General features: G+C 42.5%; 1 protein-coding gene across 1 annotated transcript in view; it reads left to right on the forward strand.

Moving 5' to 3' along the window:
- LOC115404384 (IQ motif and SEC7 domain-containing protein 3-like) overlaps nucleotides 1-22,056 on the forward strand; it is a 40,388-nt gene that overhangs the window by 11,203 nt on the left and 7,129 nt on the right. Inside the window, 8 exon segments of the mRNA XM_030113686.1 lie at nucleotides 2,653-2,814; nucleotides 7,517-7,639; nucleotides 10,130-10,296; nucleotides 14,214-14,353; nucleotides 16,927-17,052; nucleotides 18,314-18,413; nucleotides 18,780-18,938; nucleotides 21,105-21,197. Coding sequence (XP_029969546.1) covers nucleotides 2,653-2,814; nucleotides 7,517-7,639; nucleotides 10,130-10,296; nucleotides 14,214-14,353; nucleotides 16,927-17,052; nucleotides 18,314-18,413; nucleotides 18,780-18,938; nucleotides 21,105-21,197 — 1,070 coding nt within the window.

A 22,056-nucleotide genomic window follows, 5' to 3' on the forward strand; every position in this document is an offset into this window, starting at 1 on the left:
TCATTTGCACCGAACATCAGTGGACATTTTTATTGGGAAAAGACAAACACAAGGAATCGGAAATATTCTCATAAGATGTGCCTGGATGGTTGACCTCTGAACACACAGTGAATGTGTTTATATTCTTTGCAAAAGCAAATTTGATTGACATTAGGAGTTCTCTGCTGCAGTGAGTCGGCATCGGCGTAATGATTTTTGGTTTTGGAGCATTTACAGATACAACACACAATCGAGTTTCCACTTAGGGAAGTGCACAGGGGCGCTAACCGGCTGTCAATCCATCACTGAAACAGAAATGCGTGCACCTGGAGAAACGGGCCGCTGCACGTCGTGCTGACAGTTCGACGCTTGTAAAAGCCGTAAAATGTGGTTCTGACTTGCAGCTGCAGCACATCTGTCCATTAGCAATAAAATACGGAGCCAATAAAAGTTGATAGAGGTGGTGAGGGAGGTTTGTATTTATGAGAAGGTCACGGTACGCCAGTGTGATGCAAGGAAAAAACAAACAAAAAAAATTGTGGGTGCAAAGAGGAAGCAGGAGAAGTGTGGGAGGGGGAAATGTCTGGGCATGTTGCACATTATTTGGAGGTTTCACCGTGACATCTGGGTCCTGTCTGGCACTGTCCCTGTCTGTCACCCTGAATCACTGCAGTGTGTCTCTGAGTTGAATCCTGACCGCATTTCCACGTTTCTGTAGCCTGAAAGAATCCTGACTGCCATAAATGAGATGCTTCATCGAAGTTATCCATAAGAATGCACATCATTTTTTTTTTATTTTTACCTTTTTAGGGTCTAAAGTTGCTAGCACTGTCCCCACAATTACCCTTTTACATCCCCACAAGGAAAACATTCCGGCCACAGTGACATTTCGAGTCAGAATTTGAGAAACATGTGTCATCGACATTGCTGGATTGATGCTAAATCCGATCTGCTGCCTCCTGAATTCGCTAACTTCTTGCAGTGACACGTTTCCCAGCTGTTCCCACGAGGACGTGATTATTTTTCAGCATTTGAACAAACAGTCCATGCATGTGATTACCAGCGTCACTCAGCAAAGCATCTACAAAAATCTGTCTGTTTTGTGTTTAGCGCACAATTTCCCAATCTTCACCCTTGCCACGCGTTTCTGATTGCAAATAATAATCAGCATGTGGGATCCATCTGTTGTTGGGCAAACATCAAATGAGTGATATCTGCCAAATTCGCTTGGCGAGACGTCACCTTCAGCTGAGAGGGTGAGCTCAAAGCTGAGAGTGTGCCGAGGCTGTCGCAGCAGATGCTTCCAGGCGGTGCGGCCTGCGCTCGTCGGCCTCGCTGTCTGTCGCCACTCCGCCATTCCTGCACATCTGCTCCGCCTGGTCCTCCTCCAGCCTCCTCCTCCTCTGTCCATCCTGCCCTCTTATCCTCCTTATCCTGCCCTCTCCATGCAAAGCCCATTAGCAGTGAGATGTGCACACACTCACACACACACACACACACTGCTCGCTTATGTAAAGGTTGTGGTTTAAACACTATGTGGACTTGAGTGGGCGAGCGGTGACAATAATGCAGTAGCATCCCTGGAGCAGTTGTCCCCTGTGTTTAATAGAGTTATAAATAGTCAAGACAACTCTGTTCATGCCGAGAGTCAGATTAAAAGTATCCTTTAAGGATTACACTTTACTAAACAAAGATTTACGTCATGACAGGACACACGATTGCTCAGCAAAATAAGATCTGTGGAAGTGACTTTGTGTGTTTGAGGGATCCTGTCAGTGGTTTTGCTGAATTAAAAAACTTCATTTGCACCGAATGCACCGACGCACTCCTGAACTGCTTGTAGCGCAGACATTTGAAGTTGTCTCCCGAGGCAACCATGCAGCGGTGAGAACCGTACCGACGACTAAATTCAATCATGTGAACACAAATTGCACAAAGATGAGAAAGTATCAAACGTAGTGGGATTAAAATGGGTCTGAGCTGTTTCACTGATTCCAAAACCGAGTGAGCGACCTAACGTAGAAAACTATATCATGAAAAAGAAAGTAAATAAATAAAGAATACAATATGTTTTAACCTCTGCAACTCAGGGATTTTAAGTCGAAGCAGAGCTAACAATCGCTCTCTGACGTCTGACCTCAAACTTTATTCCTAATAAATACTGAAAAAGTAAATCTCCATTTGGTGATTTACAACTTTCCAGCCATCCGGTGTTTTTCCTTCCTGTGGAGACTTGACTTACATGACTAAATGAGCAAAATATCCAACAAAAGCTGAAGTTTGGCTTAATTTTTTGCACTTTTTCTAGGAGAGTCCTGATGGAAAAATGCATCAAGGCTGTGCTTATAAATGGAAATTCAAAGCTGCATGAATGCTGTTGAATTCAGCGAGACAGTGAATACAGATGTGGCTCCGGCTTGTGTATTTCAAAACTTTATCATTCTCCACACACACTGTGGAGTTGTGCATGGAGGGGAATTTTTATAATTTACTTTGAAGTCACAACAATCTATAAATTCCAAACACTGTTATCTTCCCCACCAACAATGAATAATTATATTAAAGAGCAAATATTTCATTGTAGCCTCTAACATGTTTCTTTAAACAACTGTATGACTACTGCACTATATTTCTAAATGTTCACACACTTTCTTGGTTTTCTCCCTGTCTCAGAAACCCTGACAAGGGCCTTCAGTTCCTGATCTCGCGAGGCTTCATCCCAGACACGCCCATCGGCGTGGCCCACTTCCTGCTCCAGAGGAAAGGCCTGAGCCGGCAGATGATCGGAGAGTTCCTGGGGAACAGCAAGAAGCCCTTCAACAGAGACGTCCTCGAGTGAGTCGCTCACGGGATTTCATACATTATTTCAGAAATCACTTGAGGTCGTTTTCCTCTTCAGTAATCCCTCTTTTTTTTCTTTTATTTTCTTTTTTTGTTGCTTGAGGGATCAGGGTCGGGGTCAGGGTTTACTCCCAGCTCTGGATTTAGCACAGAGGAAATTATCATCCTTATTAGTTACAAGCTGTGCACAGGTTTCATCTCGTTCAGGCTGATTTTCCAGCTCAAAGTTAAAACCTACATTATAGCTTCACCATTTACTTACATTTATTTGTATTTTTCATTCAAATGGTGAAAAAAATTACAGATTAAACACTTCTAATCCCAAACGTGGAAAAATATACAGATGTGCCAATTTAAATATGTGAATCGCAAGCATTATACCCAGGCTGGTTCAGTCCAGACTGGATAAAAAGAAAGAAGAACCAATCAAAACAACAGTTTACACGGATTTCATAACCCGCAATAGGGTTGCAAGTCATTTGTAAACATATCAGGTATATTGACTGATTGGAATTTCTGGATCGATGTAAACAAGTGCGTATTTACTTCCTTCCTTTTACCAGTATGCTTAATCTGCATTGACAGCCAATCAATCAAATGTTGCTTGGAGCAGTAGCGTCAGTTTCTTTTTTATTTAATCAAAGTGGCAGAAGATAGTCACGATGAGCCAAACAAGAGTCCATAACTAACACACTCATCAACACACATTTTTCCTCCACTTCTCTTCTTAAAGTGCCACCAAATGTACAGGAACCAGCAGAAATGATCCTATGTGAAGGCCAGTCATCTAATCAGCTGTAGCACATTAAGCAGCGTGTACAGAGTATCCACAGACATCGCTCTGGTCTTGTGGTTTCCAGTCTTCAGATTCGCTGCTAACAACGCGCTGTGTTCTCATGACATGCAGGCTGCAGCACAAGTTTGTTTACTTTGTCTCTTGCTCCCTACGGTGTGTCGACTGCGTGGCAGATCGCCAGCTGCTGTCAGTCAAACACACGACCCACACAGCGCACTGCTGAGGCCGGGAGGAGGCTGTCTAATATTCCCCCATTGGCTCGATATATTATTAATAACAACAAAAAAATTTAATTTGACTTCAGTTTGACATGAAGAAAGAAATAGATGCGATATAAACAACAGAGGCAGACATATCCAGACTCTTAACTTTCAAAAGATCTTAAATCTTCATCCTGGGTTCGAGCTTTTTAGATATCCTTCGATACCTGAACTCCTAATGTGACAGATTTGGTCTCAAAAGACTTGGACCCTGCGAGTCCCACTGGCCTGATAACATCATGTCTCCTGTTATCGGCTCTGACTAAGATCCTCCAGGGTCACCGACGACGTCGCACAGCTGATTTTAGAGTCTGGGTACGACTTGTAAACAAACCTGGTGGAGACACTCCAAAAAAAAACCCAATTTTTATTTTATGTCAGGCCCTCAAAGGGAACTGAAATGGTCTTTTTTATAATGTTGTGAACACAATAGCTAAAACTATGCAGTCCATGACAGATAAGTGGGTCACTACAGACGTCTAAACTACCAAAACATGCAGGACTCCGGCCCTCGAGGACCGGAAATGGACACCACTGGTGTGGATGTTCACTGAGTAACACATTCATCATCCACTCTAAATTTTCCATCTAAGAGCTACTCAGACAGCCCCTAATCACCGTAATATCTCTGTGTGTGTGTGTTTTCTAGCATCTGTGTGTGTATGCCCCGAGGGTAAGGGTTCAGAGAACAGGGACAGATGTGTCCATTCTTCAAATAAATGTGGGGAGACAATAAGGACGGCCGTGTTCACATGACTCCCTTCACTCCGTACCTTTCATTCCAGGTCATTTACCTGATTGCCGTTATTGACTTTGAAACTGCAGAAACAGTCTTTCTTCCCCCCCCCCCCCCCCCCCCCCCCCGTCCCTCCTCTCCACATTTATTTCCATCTTCCACCGCCGTCCTTGCTTGATCTCAGTAATTGTCTTTTTTATTCTATTACATTCTCCTGTTCGCCAATTATCTCTACATTTCCATATCAAGTCGAGGAGCCTCTGCAGTCGTCTTTTATCTGCCTTTTTGTACGAGCTACGGGAAACCGAGAACATTGTATTAGACTTTGCAAATTCCGGCAAACACCACACAGCACTCTCTCAAGTTTTCCACCTCAGGTCATCCTCATTTAATGTCTATATTTTCTTAAACAGACACGGTCATGCTCCAAAAGACATTTTATTAACAGGATTATCCTCTTAAGGCTTCAAGGTGCAGATATTCTCCCTGCGCAGGTGACATTGGGATATACGGACATATATTTTTTTCCCCCATCTTCACAGCAGCACTTGGGATGGAAGTGATGCTGAAGAGAAAACATGATAGAGGAGTGCAAAGTGTGTGTGAGAGCCCTTTCAATATAGTGTAGTCACAGGAGAGTGGGTTGAGGGATAACAGTCTAAGGAAGGAAAAAAAAAATATTGTGATTTATGGAGCCTGTGTGCGTACGTGCATGCGGAATCATAAAAACTTATGCTTTGTGGTTTTATAAGAAGGTTGAGAGTGCAGTTGTGCTTTGTTTGTCTGGTAGCTGTCAGTCTCCTCCATTATTTGAACGCTCTTCCCCTCCTTACAAAGCAACCGGAGCCCCGTTCTCCTCCCATTTCTTCACGCATAAACAACAATAGTTAAAACGTCTCAAGTCAATTAAGCCAAATTGTGGTTATAGATTCGGGTTCCACGAAACGCGGCACCCCAAGGCCTCATTTACTGATAAGGTGGCGTACTTGTTCAGCGTGAAAAATGAGCACCATTTCCGACTGTCATTTACTTATTGGCTGCTCAAAATATGCTTCCAGCTGGCCTACTTCTTTTTTTTTATTTTTATCTTGTTGTGTTGTTGCTATTCCTGCTTTGTAAATATACGGCGACGCTACACTACGGACACAGACGCGCTCCTTTCTGGCAGGGAATCAACAAACTGTATGTGTGTGCACACATGTGACTGCCCGCGTCGGTGTGCGATCGCGGTCGGGGAGACGTGGCGGCGAGGAGGGGGCCGATGCTCTCAGGCTAGAGAGCATCTCGTCTGACATTACATAAACAAGAAGTGACAGCCGGAGAAAGGAAGGGAGAGGGAGGTGGTGGCGCAAGGAAGTGAGTCATGAAGAGGCTCGGCAATCAGGAGAGGTTATAAAGTCAAGCCCGTTCTCTACTGGTTAGTTGATGTTTATAACCAATCCTTTATTTAAATCAAATCGTTTACAAGCAACTCCAGTCGGTTTAGTCAGATTAGTTTCATTATTTGTATTAATTGTATAAAAGAGACGCATCTTACAGCTGGATTGTGGGAAATTTCGTTTTTACTTATGTATTAAACACTGATAATATGGAATGATACATAAGCCGATTTGTTTTGGTGAAGGCGATAGAAGAAGCAGTTGTAAATGATATAAAGAGGATGAGTAGGTGTGAAGGAACCGTTCAGATAAGTGGTAGTAGCAGCTTCATATATAGAGCTAGTTGTTTTTTTTTTTTTTTTTACTGTCATAACAGATGTGCAGAAAGAATAAAGTGAGAAAGGAGTTCTTGTAGTGAGAGTGCTGGGGAGGTCAGTGATGATACTAATTTGAGCAGCGTGTTGTTCACTGTATATTCTCTTTGTGTGCGGTTTTTGCTGTGGTGTACGCAGCCTGTAAGGCAGTACTGTAGACTCAGCTATCTGGGTTTTTTTTTTTTTTTTCTTCTTTCTGCTGCTTTCAGCATGTGTCACAGTCAAGTACTCACCTCATTAACTCTCTTTGTTCCCAGTAATCCATCTTAATGTATTGCGTGTGTGTGGGCATGTGCATGTACACCAGTGTTTCCTGCTGGGATCAGAGGCAGAAGGCGACGTCTTGACACCGCTGCGTGATGCATGGATTTTCCGAGGATTTTCAGATCAATTTGATGATTTCTCTTTTGAACATGCTGTCCCAAGCTCCAAAAAAAAAAAAAAAGACTGATCGCTGCAGAGGCAGATTGATTTATCTTGAACTAGTGTAGATATGTTTAAAGTGAATCGCATGAAAATGGAGTGAGGGAAAAACATCCTCGGTCTCACAGTTCAGTTCTACCCCAACACAATATTCCACATTAAAGAGGGGGAAACTTTTAAAGCGCTCGTCCTGTTTTCAAAGTCACCTTTCACTTCAAACCTCATTCAACCTCTAAATTTCCCACCTTGTATTTATCTTCCTTGAACCCATTGGACAGGATCTTTTGCTTTTTTTAATTAAAGTCATTAAAGCTAAGGTTGTCAGGTAATAGGAGGATTTTCTGCTCGGAGGCATTGTGTGTGTTAGTGTGTGTATGTGTGTGTGTGTGTGTGTGTGTGTGTGTGTGTGTGTGTGTGTGTGTGTCCATGCCGGCGTGTCATTGAGAAATAGCCAGTGCAGACATGTATCCGCCGTCTGTGCGTGGCTAATACACACAACCAGCAGACTGGTGCTTCGACGAGGAAGCGGATCAGCGAGAGGCCCTGGTCTTTTATCTCGGCTGTCCAACCGCAGGTTCATCCAGCCCACCAGTGAAGGAGCAAACGCCGTCACACGGATGCTCCGCTCTGAAATTCTGCTATCAATTTTAATGTACTTTCTCCTTCCTGAGTCCTTTTATCTCCGCTTCCTGTCTAATCCCTCTCCCTCTCCGTGCTTCCTCCTCCAGCTGCGTGGTGGACGAGATGGATTTCTCAGGCATGGAGCTGGACGAAGCCCTGAGGAAGTTTCAGGCCCACATCCGCGTCCAGGGAGAAGCCCAGAAGGTGGAACGTCTTATCGAGGCCTTCAGGTACTTAGAAGAACAAATTCACACAGTTTAACTCCGAGTGTGTGGATATTGGATGGGATGTTGAGGAGAGGAGGAAAAAAAAAACAAATCACTGTCACTCAAAAAGTACCTCTGGGCGAAACTTGTCTTGCAGTGCTTCAGATGCAATGTTTTATTTTTTTGATCATTTCTATATCAAGTAGAATACTGAAAAGTGCAGATGTGATTTGGGGAATACTTTTTGTTAGATATGTGTTCAAACGTTGCTACCAAAACACGCGAGTACAACAAAACCCAGTCAGATAACCTTGACCATCGTTCACACACAAACAGAGGCGTGCGGATGCTCAAACAAGCTCTTTCATTTCCAAGAAAATAATGTGAACCGTGAGCATAAACACACAAGCCTTGCTTTTTTTTCTTTTCCTTTTTTTTCCCCAATACAGGTTTTTCTTTACTTTCTGCATGGCTACACCAAAATGTTGACAACAGCCAGGCTCTGTGTAATTTCTGACCACAATTTTGCAACTGGGTGACAGTTTGCCGTGCAGCTGTGGCACGGTATGTTAATACTAACTGTTTGCCATCGCCGCCGCCCTCCCGGAGTAACAACCACCTGTCACAGTTGTCAAGGTGCCCAATGAGGAGAGAGGCGGCGGCATTGCTATAGTCAGTGGGCAGAGAGGTTGGCGCTGATTATGTTTGGACATCAGGGCTGGCTCTGCGTGCTATCAGGAGCAGGAGGAGGAGGAGGAGGGGGAGAAGGGGTGGGGGAGGGGGTGCTGAGGAAGGGAGGAAAGAGGGGAAGAAGAAGAAAAGAGGGAGGATGGTTTATAAATAACCAGCGTTGCATAACCGCCATTGCCTCTCTGTGCCTGCCTCCCCTCCTCCTGGGCTTTGAATGGCCTCCAAACACACACACATTCACACACACTCACACACACACACACACACACAGAAAGAGAGAAATCTCCAAAGTAAGTGAAGGGGATTTGAAGCAGCAGAGAAAAAAAAATATGGGGGAAAAGTGAAAAGCAGCCAGCAGACTCGGTATCTGCTGCGTCAGGATACTAATGAATGAGAAAATGTGAACCAGAAACCAATCCTGCAGATAAATCCAGGTTTATTCTCTGCATAGGATCCACATATCTTTAATGATTCTCTTCAGAATCGCTGTATTCTATATCAGCACCATATCCGACATGTATTTCGGGTTGGATAATAAAACATGCAGTTTTTATCACTCTGCGGTGAAATCATTCTATGCGGCATTCAATGACTGATTGATCCTAAAATAAGCTAAACTGATTGGGACAAGTATTTGAAGACAAACCCACTCAGTGAGAAGCATCCTCTCATTTTGTTGTTTGGTTTGTCATTTTTTGTCAGTTTTTCTCTTGCATGATAGGAACACACTGAAATTGAGGCTTTCTTGTTGTTGTTGTTGTTTTTTTCTTTCCTGCGTGGTGACACACAGAGATTCACAGGCATGGGCGTGATTATTCGTTGCAGTTGAGTCACACTTTTCAGACTCAGAGATGTGACTGAGTGTCTCTCTGCTTTGTGGCTGTCGAGCTTAAACAATCACTGAAACTTTTCAGCAAAATTCTCCCAAGCTTTTAAATTTTTATATGTATTGAAAAGCATATTTAAAAAAAAAAAAAAAAAAAAAAAGTGGCTGAGATGTTTGAACCTACAAGCACGACGATGTCAGTTTCCACTGAGATAGCTGAGTGGGTTTTCAAAAGAAGGTGACAGCCTCGATGTGAAAATGATGGCTGAATAAACACTTCAGGTACACACACCTCCACTTCTCTGATTGCTCATAGCTGCTTCTACACTATTTATTTCATCTAATTGATCTAGTCTTTTGCGACATTGTCATGTGATTGCTTCAGAACCAGCAGTATTTATCTTGTAAATAACAGCTTTTCTTTTTTCTACCAAATACCTTTTTCCAAAAGGAAGACGGTGTTTTCGTAAAGCACACACACCCTCACCTACTAGCGTTGTCAAATTCATTACTTCTGGGGCGGCTAGCAGCTTCACATGAAGCCAGGGGGGAAATTAAAGCCATAACTCTCATTTCGGTGGGACACCCTCCTGCTCAGCCTGTGTCATGGGTTTTATGAGCTTGTGGTATGTTGAAAGATGCCTTTGGGTTTTCAGCATAATGCGCTTGTATCCTCACGGTATCCTTGTTATCTTTTCTTTGTGTGCTTTTCATCTTTCTAAAATGACCCTGTCTTCATTGTGTCTTTCTCTTACATACATATATGTCCCTCCTCCTGAGTCCCGTCTTCTCCCAAAGCAATTCCTCCCTCCTCCTCCCCCTTTCCTCAGGCTCCATTACAAAGAGCCTTCATCCATCATACATAAAGACCCGATGTCTCTTTGATACATTACATTCACGTAAAAGCAAAACCTGCATCGAAATATTGAAATAAAATGAAACAGTTTGGTCTTTTCTCTTCCATTTATTAATATCTCTCCCTGCTTTCGCTCCCACAGCCAGCGCTACTGCATGTGTAATCCTGATATAGTGCAGCAGTTTCACAATCCGGACACCATCTTCATCCTGGCCTTCGCCATCATTCTGCTCAACACCGACATGTACAGCCCCAACATCAAGCCCGACCGAAAGATGTTACTGGAGGACTTCATACGCAATCTACGAGGTAGGAGACCGTGGCTTTATACAGCCGGTATAATCTGCTCAAGCAGGAAGGAGATGTGTTTCAGACGCATACATGCTTGCGGTAGTATTCTCCCTGTTTTCTCAAAGCACTCCTGATGGATGAATGGCTGAATGGACATCACCTGTAGCACCAACAATGTCAAGATCATAGATGAGTATTTGCCCCACTTGGGTGTCTTTATGTGAGAAGAATTGCTCTCTCCTGATTCATAGGTAGAGATTTGACATTTCTACCTCAGTGGCCGAGTTGGAGTCATTGTTATACCGATCCCAATACAAGATGTAAAAGAAAAAAAAAATAGTGTGAAAGTAAAGGTATTGTGTGATATCCAATACTGCAGCAATCATTTTGTTTGTTGTTGACCAGCTTCATTTTCTGCTTCAATAACTGAAGAATGCCAATAACACACATTTAAAATAATTTTGAGGGAGGTTAAAAAAAAAAATGTCAATGCCAATCACAGAAACAGAGCAGAAATCTATATTTCACGACAGGGTTTCCTTAGACTCCAGACAAAGGCAGCTGAAGGTTTAGATCCACCACAAAAAAATGAAATGGATGTATAGAATAGATATATGTGAAAGAATGTAGAAATGCTTTCTGCAGATATAAATGAAATTTCATTGGTGTTTTGTCTATTACTAAAAAACAAAAACATTTGTTGCTTTTAAAAAGATACATTGTTTCCAACTCCACATGACATCATCATCTCATTTGCATATCAAGGTTAAATTAGGTGATGATGTCATTTTAAAACAGATACATTGTTGCAAACTTCTCAGTCTGGGACTCTAAATGATGACTTTTTCTGTTGGCTCAAGTCATGACCTTGAGTGCTGGGAAGCCAGGTGGATTCCAAAGTAGGAAAAGCACCAGGCATTAAAAATTAGTTTCAACCTACAAGTTATAACAACCTGTAGTATTAATCTAAATGAAAGAAAGCAACTTAATTGACATTTACTGAGTTCCTGTTAAAATGTGCTCTGTCAAATGGAGAAATACCGGATGAGGAAACACAATCAAAGGATCAGAAATGCCCCTAAATCCTGCTTTAGAGCAAGGCAGCAAACATCACCATGAATCAGGCGTGTCCCACCAATTTGGGATCTGCATTCAATCACTCCCTCCTAAAATTTTATGGGATTAAAGTGAGGTTATATTTCTTCCCCTGCCGATCTGGCTTGCCGTGTTCACTCACGGCACTGCGGGTGAAGCGCACCTGTAAATCCTCCCTGTAAAACGCAGACAGATGCTCATTTGACGGAGAAACAGGAGCGTCGGAGGTTTCGCTCTCCCTCTGTGCAATCAATCAGGGACTGCTGAGGTCGATGCAGAACAACTTTAATAGATTCATCCAGACTGTTCCTCACAATTAAATTAAGTTAGAAAATCAATTTCAACATCTTATGCAAATTAAAATATGCCAGTCTCTCGTGCTTTCTCTATTTTTCTTCTGCTTTGTTTTTTTCTTCTCCTCATGTCTCTATCCTATTTCTTATCTTGTTTTCAGTCCGAATATATTGTCTGTTTCTTCATCCGTCCTTCCTTCTTTGTATTCCGTTTCTGGCTCCTCTCCTCCTCCCAGTTGTGTCTGTCTCTTGCACCGGCAGGAGAAGAGTTTCTTTTGCTAACTGGCTAAGTTAAAACGCAATTATGCAGCAGACACGAGTAGTAATGAAGAACCAAGGAACATTTATTATCTCAATTAAAACAGATTGTCTGTATCAAATCTCTTCCACAAAAAGGGAAACATAACTGAAAACACATTTTCCCATAATTAATCTTGTATGCTTATTCGCTTTTTTTTTTTTTTTTTGGTATCTGAATGGTGTCGGAATTACAAACCGCTTCCTCTAAGTTCTCATGATATTCTCACGTTAATCAGTGAGCTTGACACAGAAGTGAACTGATGCATGGCTGGAGTGAGCGGTGCAGTCGGGCTCGTGGCTGCCTGCTCTGAGCGGATATATCAACATGTCTGTGTGATCTCGCTGGAAATTATGATAATCTGATGTTATGCTTGTTAAGCAAGCATGCATGATCCTTATCTCAGTTTACCATGTTCGCATGCTAAAGCCTGCATCAGAGGCTGTACATCAAACAAAGGGTGTGATTTGAGGAGTTTCACAGGTTGAAGCGAGAGAAAAACGCCTCGGAGTCCCGTTTAAACAAGCTGATTGACAATAAGTGTGATTGCAGATCATCAAGACGTTTGCTGGCTCGTGCTGTATGTCTGGCCTCATTTTTGGTTTTATGGATTTGGGCTCGGAGATTGAAGGGAGGAGTGGGGTGACCGGATCTTTGGCAGGGCGCTGACCTGCTTCAGAACTCGCTCGGTCTACTTGGCTGAAGTTGACCCACCAGAATGGCCCCATTCTCATTTATCCTCCTGATTTGGACAGACACTCTTAGTTTTTGTGTGTCCATAAAACACTTGGAAACGAGTTCTTTCAGTTTATTGCCAAGATATTATGTGTCTGAACATAATTTTACAGATATGGAGACATCAATGCCAACCTCATGTTGACATTAGACTTTTTATGTTTCAATGCACACAATTGTGCGGCCATTTTGGCCAAGTCACGAAGCAAGTAATGAAAATGCCATGCATTAATCTGACAGTGTACACACATCTCCCCGCGGTCATCTGCTCTCCCCATGACTCCATAATGTGCAGCGGCGTCCCGCAGCGCCGTCGTTTCATTTTCCCCGAACACATCCTGCCCCATTGAAAAGTCAATGTAGCACACAGCCCGGTACAGCTGTGTGGATATAATGGGGAGCATCTGGAGGGCAGCCGCTCCGCCAAGTGACGAGTGGCTCTACCTGCGTCAGAACGCCTCGGCCTTGAACTGTGCCGTGTTGAAGACGGAGGATCTTCCAGGTTCTCAACCTTTCACTCGCCAATTAACCTGCGTTCGCGCGGCCTTTTACCATCACTTGATGTAGACGGCGAGAGACAGACAGTCAAAGAAGAGAGAGAGGAGACGAAGAGGAGGAAGGGGAGGAGGAGGAGCTCACTTGGATATCGATTCTTCCTTCTTTGCTGAATTCTTTGAAAATGCTTGTTGCCTTAAAGGGGCTGTGTCATGCTTTTTTAGCTAGTCCAAACCCTAGAAATGGCATTAACATGGTATTAGTTTATTTTTGGCGCTAAGGAAAAGTCATTTTGTGTGAAATAAAAGATTTTTCTGGGGCTAATTCTGAAACCCGGAAGAGAAAACGCTCCGTTTCACTGAAAATCCCGACTCTCCCCCTGTGGACTTTGACTGACAGCGTACTTCAGCCAATCAGCGCTTCAAAACAAATAAGTTAGCTAGCTTTAGCTCTTTAGCTTTAGCTTCTCTACAAGCAAAAACGTCTTTTCCTGTGAGAAATTCACCAAGCGCAGACCCTTCAGACTCTTGCTCTTGCTTGACTGTTGCTTTCAGACAATGGTCAGAGTTTTGGAGTTACAAAAAGCAGCAATGCTGATTGCCAGGGCCTGCGGGAGGGGGGCTCAGGGGAGCCATCTTCTCCGTGTGACGTGAACGTGGGAAACGGAGCGTTGTCACGGGTGCGGGAGGGGCTGCCTCTCTGAGCAGCAGAAACACGAGGAAAGCTCAAACAGGCAGGCATGAAGGAAAAAAAACGCTTTGGGAGTGTTTTTGGTGAGTACATAACTATATAACAAGGTTAAAACATACAAAAAGTGAATTTTGCATGATACAGCCCCTTTAAGTTAATTTATGTTCTCTTGCATTTCGTCCAGATCAGACGCTTTGCCTCCTCCACCACTGTTAAACCTGCTGTCACTCCATATTCCCCCAATATGGCTGTCTAGTGACATTTACAAAACCCGTCCTGCGATGTGTGTTACGCTCGTGACTGATCGGCCCTGTATTTCCTTGTTTAAGGTGTGGATGACGGAGCGGACATCCCCAGAGACATGGTGGTCGGAATCTACGAGAGAATACAGCAGAGGGAGCTGCGCTCCAACGAAGACCACGTCACCTACGTCTCCAAGGTGGAACAGTCCATCGTAGGCATGAAAACGGTGAGGACGCGCGCAAACACGAAGCAGGTTTTGATTTTCAGACCTGCGCCGGAACTTGTTGACTGTTCGCCAAGTGGGCCGCTCATTATTCAAGCCCTTATCACCATCAGCTAGCCATGGTCGTGTTACCACAGCACATTTATTACTCATTAAGTGTCTCATCAGCAGCTCAATCATTACTTCAGGTCATTACTCCGGCTGTATACCTCATTAACAACCAAGATACACTCTTTTTTTTCAAACAGTTTAAGGTTAAAAGACTTTAAGGCAAGATTAAAAAAAAAAAAAATCATATTCCTCTGCAAATATTTGTGGCTTTCAGGCTGAGTGTTTAGTTTTCTAATTGACTGATTACACAGATTCATTTGGGAATATATCGCCTGTGTCCATTTATCACACTAAAAGGGCTTTTTGGAAAGTTTCAACAGCTGCAGGAATTATGAATTAATCTTATGAGTGCTGAGGGCGTCTGATTTATTCATTTATAAAATACAGATAAAGGTTTTTTTCCCTTGAAAGAACCCTGACTAACTTTACAAGCCTATCAAAGTTTTGACAAATAGAAAATAGTTGAACTTTAATAAATAGTAAAATTATTAGTTCTCAGATCTATTATATTGTCATAAAGCAATGGAATTGTGTGTCTACTCATTCAGTCCATCAAGAAAAAGACATAATATAATAAGGGCATAAATACATAGAACTGCATCAATTAGTTGTGACTAAATTGCAGCATAAATTCTTATTTTTAATGATTTTTAAAAGCATCATATCTGCATCCTGTTAACCTTCAAAATGACATTGAAGCTCAAAAGACATGCTGGTGTTTTTTTTCCCTCTCCTCTGCCTTTAAGTGTCTCTTAGTGATAGATGAGTATCTATAGGATGACGGAGAGACTGCTGTCATCGGCAAAACAATGATGGATTGTAGTGACAGGAAGTGACCATTTCTGACGCAGTTAAAAGTTTCTTCCCCCGAAATCACATCCCGGCAAGTTCCTAAATGCCCGCATTGTATATTGTAAACTTCTTATCTGAAGCACCAAGCAGAAGCAGCCTGGATGAGATTAGTGTTCCTATATGACTGGTAAATATTTGATGATTTAATGAAAGCAGCGTAGCAGCCCTTCTTGAATTTGATGAAGTAGCGTTATAGCCACAGGTTCTCCTGTGAGCACTGTTCACATTTCCTTAAATATTTGATAAGGATACCATTTGTAAAATGAGTTTAGTCTCATAAATTCCTTCGTTAATGAAAATATTGACAAATTTCTGTCAAACGGTTTCTTAATAATCTCGTCGGGGCTTGTTATTCTTTTTTCTATTTTCTTTTTTCGGGGGAATGAGCAAGAGGCACTCAAGCTTAATGATGTCTTCACATGTTTCTGACATTATTGTAATTAGAAGGCAGGCTGCGCTGGAGTCTGCACGCCCCGTCGAAACAAGAGATGAGAGAGCAGCAGGACAGGAAGACGCCGCGTTTTTTTCTTGACGCATTGCAAATCTTTCACACAAGGACGGGGAGGGGAAAATTGGAAAACACACACACAGCAAAAAAAAAAAAAAAAAAAAAACTGACGAAAGGTTGTGCATATTTGTATCTTTTCCTGGAAAGAAATCAATTTGACTGCTGCTGTTTGGATTGCAGCTGTTATCGAACTCGGTAAGCCGGGCGAGACAAGTCAGACACCAGTGTGAAGGGGGCGGGAACACGATTAGATCTCTCTGCGAAGGCATGAACCATTTTTTGCGGGGTAATCTGCTTAAACCTGGAAAAGCACTTTAGTCCAAGAGGAGAAGCCAGACCTTCAGGGACAGCTGAAAAAAAGAAGAAAAAAAAATCCTTACATTAGACCTCCAAGAGGAAAGCATTCATGCCACCACTTTCTACTAATCCAATTTACAAGCCAGAAAACAGCTAGATTTAGAGTTAGGGTTTAAAAAAAACAAACAAACATGAAATATTTAACATCAGTGATATCTGACTCAATATCCCTCTTCAAGGCTTCTACATCTAAATAACCAGAACTTAAATCTTTAAACAAACACTGACTCACTAATCTGTTTATCTTGCAAGCTCTTTTCGAAAGTGAAATATATTTGTCTAAACCTTACATGAGGTCAGAAAAGGCATCGAAATCAGTCACTCTGCTCCAGTAATGTTTGTATGATTGAGGTGTGACACTTAATTCCTGTTATTACCGTTAAAAGTGATGGAGTGGATCAGGAATATAAAACTGAACCTTAAAATTCAAGCCCTGTCATCGGCAGCGTTTTCTGATCTGAGGACTTCACGTTGGTTGTTTTTCTGCAGCCTTGCTTGCAGATGATGAGTTTCAGTCCATTTTTCCGCTGATGTACTGTGAAGAAATACTCTGCGGCACACGGTGTTCACTGAATCTCTGAGCCGCCCACGGAACAGTATTGTCTTCATTAACTTCAGTTATAGGTGGTCTTTGAATAAAACGAAACAAGTTAAGGTGTCAAACTTATAGAAATCTGATCCTATCATTTCCTCTGAAAAACTCAGGCTGTAATTTGACTCCCTGAATCTGTGTCTCCGTTGTTGTTAGGTTCTCTCCGTCCCTCACAGAAGACTAGTTTGCTGTAGTCGACTTTTTGAGGTGACCGACGTCAACAAGGCCCAGAAACAAGCAGCACACCAGAGAGAAGTCTTCCTTTTCAACGATCTCATTGTGGTAAGCACGCAGAACGCTCTCTTCTCCAATTAACCTGAGAATAGTTAAAGATCTGCAGTGACAATACGTGCTGCTCTCGGTCGGTTCTCTGCTTTCTTTCAAACTGCCCTCAGATGGTTATTTCTGCTTCACTGTCAGCTTCCAAAGCCGCTTATTCTTTCGTGACAGCTGCAATGCAGCATCACCTACTTCCGACGACGAGCCACATCTTCAAGGCGCCTCTTCTTTTATGTGGTTTCATAACTCAGGCCTCTCCAGCCATTTCTTTTAATAATAGATAGTAGAGAACGCGGCGCTTCAGTGCAGCCCCGAGCAAAGATCCGTTCGGAGCAAAGCGGGGCTGCAGGCTGTGTTTTCACCGGAGTCACAGCGCAGATTGGGAAACTATCGGGGGTTTAATGTTGGACGTAACGCGCTCATTAGGAGCCGCGCGGGGGTCATCTGTCGACAGCATCTCACTGCTCTCATAATTAGGTCAAACGTTGATCTCAGTCAAGCGCCACGCGGCAAATAGCAGCGCAGCCATTTTTCCTTCTTTTCAAATCAAAGCGTGAAAGTAATTGGGAGCTCCAGGAAAAGAAGGTTAAAAGGCCGATTTGAAGTAAAAGGCAGGAGAAGCGATTCTCCAGCATCACGGTGGATTTCGGTTCTTTTGGCACTTAAAACTTAGCGCTGTGATATATTCCAGAGAGACATTCCCCCGTGCCAGCATCTGAAAGCCGGTTTGAAAGATTTTACTAGGAAATGAGAGTGATGGGGGCCGTTGTTTGAATTGCAAACCTGTTCTAGCTGCTTGAACGTGTCAGGAAGCATTTTAAGCTGCCAATGTGATGTATTGGTTTTAATACTCCTCCCCCCCGGTTAAATTATGTCCCACCGTCGCGCCGCAGAGCAGAACTCATCGTTCTTCATCCGGAAGGTCATTCAATGAAAAACCTATAACGTCTCTAATACATCCTGATAAAAGCTTTCAAAATTCATTGTTTTTGGATACAAATTTGCCTGCTTGTGCTGAAACTAGATCCCTGAGAAGGTTCTGGTGTGCATTAATATTGCCTGTCTGCTATTTCAAATTGTTTGAAATGATCAAAATGTTATTTCTGAGTTGCGTATGAGGTTTGCTCTGTGATATGGAAATCTTAGTTATATTTAAATAGTTCTAAAGTGTCAAGAAGATAGAACTATTTTAATGAGGACTCCTGTCATTCAAATCTGTTACTGATAATAACAGTTTAAGTCTATTTCTTTTTTTTTTCTCCAGATCTTGAAGCTTTGTCCAAAGAAAAAGAGTTCTGCAGCCTACACCTTCTGCAAAGCCATGGGCCTCCTTGGCATGCAGTTCCACCTTTTTGAAAATGAATGTGAGTGACAACATCAAATACTGTCCATCAGTGCTGAAGCACAGGCATATTCATCGAAGGAGGAGACCATAAGTCGTGATCTGACCTTGGCATCTCAATAATATCCATGATCCAGTAAATCCATTTGACAGTGGCTGTATGACTTATTGATTTATCTAAAAGGGTTTAATGTATGCACAATGGGTATTTCTGTCCTTATCACTGACATCTCCCTTTCTGCTTTTTGAAATATCATCCTTCCTGTCTCCTCATTTTGCCAAGAATATTTAAAAATTCCATGAAAATGCTTGTTTTAATGAAGTCTGTGAATTACCTCCAATTCAAATTGACCATTTTTTTTCCTCACTTTTGTCCTCTGAACTGCAGACTACCCTCATGGAATCACCATCCTCTCACCGTTTGGCTCGGACAAGAAGCAGGTACTCCACTTCTGCGCCCAAAGTGCCGAGGAGTTGCTCAAGTTTGTCGAGGACCTGAAGGAATCAATCGCCGAGGTGTCTGAAATGGAGCAAATACGCATCGAGTGTGAGTACCCGTGTGGTCTGACAAAGACCGTTGTCTCTCGCTTAAAAAGAGGTTAAAGGACTGTCACTGCTCCTGATGATGGTGAGTTATGCGTTATTGAACCATAAAAGCCTGAATATTTAACCTACATATTTAACCGTGACCTTCAACCTTCACTTTTAGAAAGAAAGCCACTCTTATTCACACGACTCACCAATTTAACTTAAATGCATTTTTTTTTTTTTGACTGTTGAAGTAAACTACACAGTAAAAACTCAACATTTTACCAAGTTTGTGTATTTGTAGTTGTGTATTTGAGAAAGATAAGAAATTCAGCTCTAAAGTCAGATTTTAGCAGAAGAGAAGAGAATAGAAAGGTTTTAAGATCTTACCAGACAATTTTCAGTTATTCTACTGGCAGATTAATTTTCACTTATTTCAAGATAACAGTACCTTGAGATAAGTTTGCACCACTAAACCAAAGTTAGGGTCCAACACAACAATATTTCAGGAGAAAACACAATCTTTCTGCATTTTTGTTTCAGGAATATTTCGTGTTATGTTTCAGCAAAAATGCGACTCAATGCTTCAGTGAGAATTTGACATAAGACATTGAAACTGCACAACTTCAAGAATATTTAAATTCTTTTGCTCAATCGAAACTTCACTTTATTTGCATCCTTGAAGCATCTATCCCTCATATTGAAAATTAAATGCAACAAAAGAAGGATAAACATTCTATTCTGTTTCGAATCAAAGTAATCTCATAGCTGCCTTTAATTCTCTGCGTCGGGATCAATGTGTTCTCGGATCAGAGACGTGAGTCAGAAGTCATCCTTCATTTTTTATGAGGTACTGACTCAGTCGCTGTTTTGTTCATGCAGGTGCTCTTACTTTTGCATTTTGTTTCCTTTTGGTGCACTGCAGCCCAAACAGACTGCAGGAGGGCAGCGGAGTAAATTGAAGGTGAAAATAGGGCAGCGTCTCCTCAAAGCAGCCAGACGTCTGGGTTGTTTGGGCTTGCGTGCGTGCGAGATCCTCCAGACAATAAACGCGTCGCCACTTAACGCTTGCATGTACTCAGACACACATGGAAAAGCCCCGACGATCCGGCGCCTGGCTCCTGCCAGCGGGCGTCAAAGAGAGCATCCCTGTTGGGATTTGATGCTGCTGCCTTCCCCTTCAGTGAGAGGTAGGTGCCTGCAGCCCGTGGAGAGCAGAGCAACAACATATGGAGACAGGCAGGGCCTGACAGAAGGAAGTTATTTTTCTCTGTAGAGCCGCACAAAGGATAGACAGCTACCTCGAACAAAAAAAAAAAAAAACGCGCGTCCTCTGTCACACGCATACCAATGAGGATCCAAGTTGAGACACTTTCATTGGATTTGCAAAGACAAACTTTTACTCGGGATGTGAAATATGAACGTTTTCAGAATAGGCAACACCAAAGCTGCGATTTCCTTTTCCCCCCCTTGACGAGGGCCTCTTTTTGTTTGCACATTAGTAAACAGGCCCGCGGCGAGCTCGCTTATGTTTGGGCTTCCCCTCTTTGAGAGAGGGAGGAGTTTGTTTATTGCGAGATGGATTTTTCTCGTGCATGGGTCCATTTAACAAGGACGGTCTGTAACGGAATTGATTATCATAATGCAGTCGCCAAACTCCCTCTCTTTACCAGCGCAGATCCAACAATGCATAAAGTACATAGTTTATGTTGACTGTTCAGCAGTCAATACAGGTTTATTAATGTATGCATTTGCAACATTTGTCAGACAACGATCGCTGCAATGAATAGACGGAGCGCTAAGTGTTTGGAGAACATGCAAATTCAATTTATTCTAATACAAAACTGCAGTTTTTTGGTAGAGGTTCAGCATCGGAATTAGAAAGCACTGCAGTGCTGGAAAACAAAACAACATTTAGTCATCATGATTGGAAATGGCACGCAATTACCATCAAGTGTGAAGTTTAATTAGTGAGAAGGAGAGCCGCAGTTTGAGCGAGGGAGGGGAACGCCGCACCATGGTGTGGATACAAGCGCCGACTCCTGGATGGAAGATCCACGTCAGGTAACGGCGGCGTCGGTCGTAACCGTCTCCGTCTACCAGTCTAATCCACTTCCTCTGCTCTCTGTCATGGTGATTATGAGGAGGATCTTTTTTTTTTTGTGTTGTTTTCTGTTCTCCACAGGGGAGCTGGAGAAGCAGCAGGGAGCCAAGGCGCACTCGGTAAAGAACAACGGCACACAGCTCGAGCTGCGTGGCAAACAGGGCTCCCCATCAGGTGTGTGCGTGTGTGTGCATGTGTGTGTGTGTGTGTGTGCACGCTGCCGCTTCCCAGAATCCACTGCAGACACTCTGAATGTAATGATGCACATGGCAGTGAATTAAAGCTGCCTGCTGCTTTTATGAATTGATAAAAGAGACCGCATTCATGTTTATATTAAGAACATCTTACTTCTAGTTTATCAACTTCAAGTGCACTGGAGTCGTTCAACCAGTGCTTGCATTTCCTAAATAACCTTAAATCTTTCTGTTTCAGTTAATTCATCACAGAAAATGAAATCCTGACAAATGTTCATTTTTATCACTTGACTTGAGTCCATATCTAAAGTCCTATAATACATTTGATGTTTGTTGTTTTACTTCAGGCAACTCAAACAAGACAAGGGATGAAACTGAAACCTCTTCATGAGGTTTCTTCTATATATTTAAACTACTGAGGACAAATAAATGTAATTAAACCAAAGATATCTGGGGATGCACATGAACCAGCATGGTGATATTTAAACATAACACCAGATCAGGTCAGGAACTGACTTTAAAAGCTTTTTCTGCAGTTTTTATGGGAGTTTTACTCAAATGATATGTACGAGTTCGTATAAATTATTAATTTCCATTGCTGTGATCTTGTTATGCGATTGCTTTCCTGTTTGTGACCTCAAAAGTTTTTTTTTTTTTTCTCAATAAACTTTATTTATCCACATATACGCCATGCAGATAAACACTGTGTCGGAGAGCTGCGTTTACCTCAAAATGAAAAAAGAAGCTCCGTTCGTGTAAAGCAGGTCAAACTTTGACTGCTACACGACGATCAGAAAGAAGCGGAATCTAACTTGTAACACAGTCCCAGTTTGGAGGCT

Source organism: Salarias fasciatus, chromosome 17, assembly GCF_902148845.1.
Source record: "Salarias fasciatus chromosome 17, fSalaFa1.1, whole genome shotgun sequence".
In the NCBI taxonomy this organism is placed as follows: domain Eukaryota; kingdom Metazoa; phylum Chordata; class Actinopteri; order Blenniiformes; family Blenniidae; genus Salarias; species Salarias fasciatus.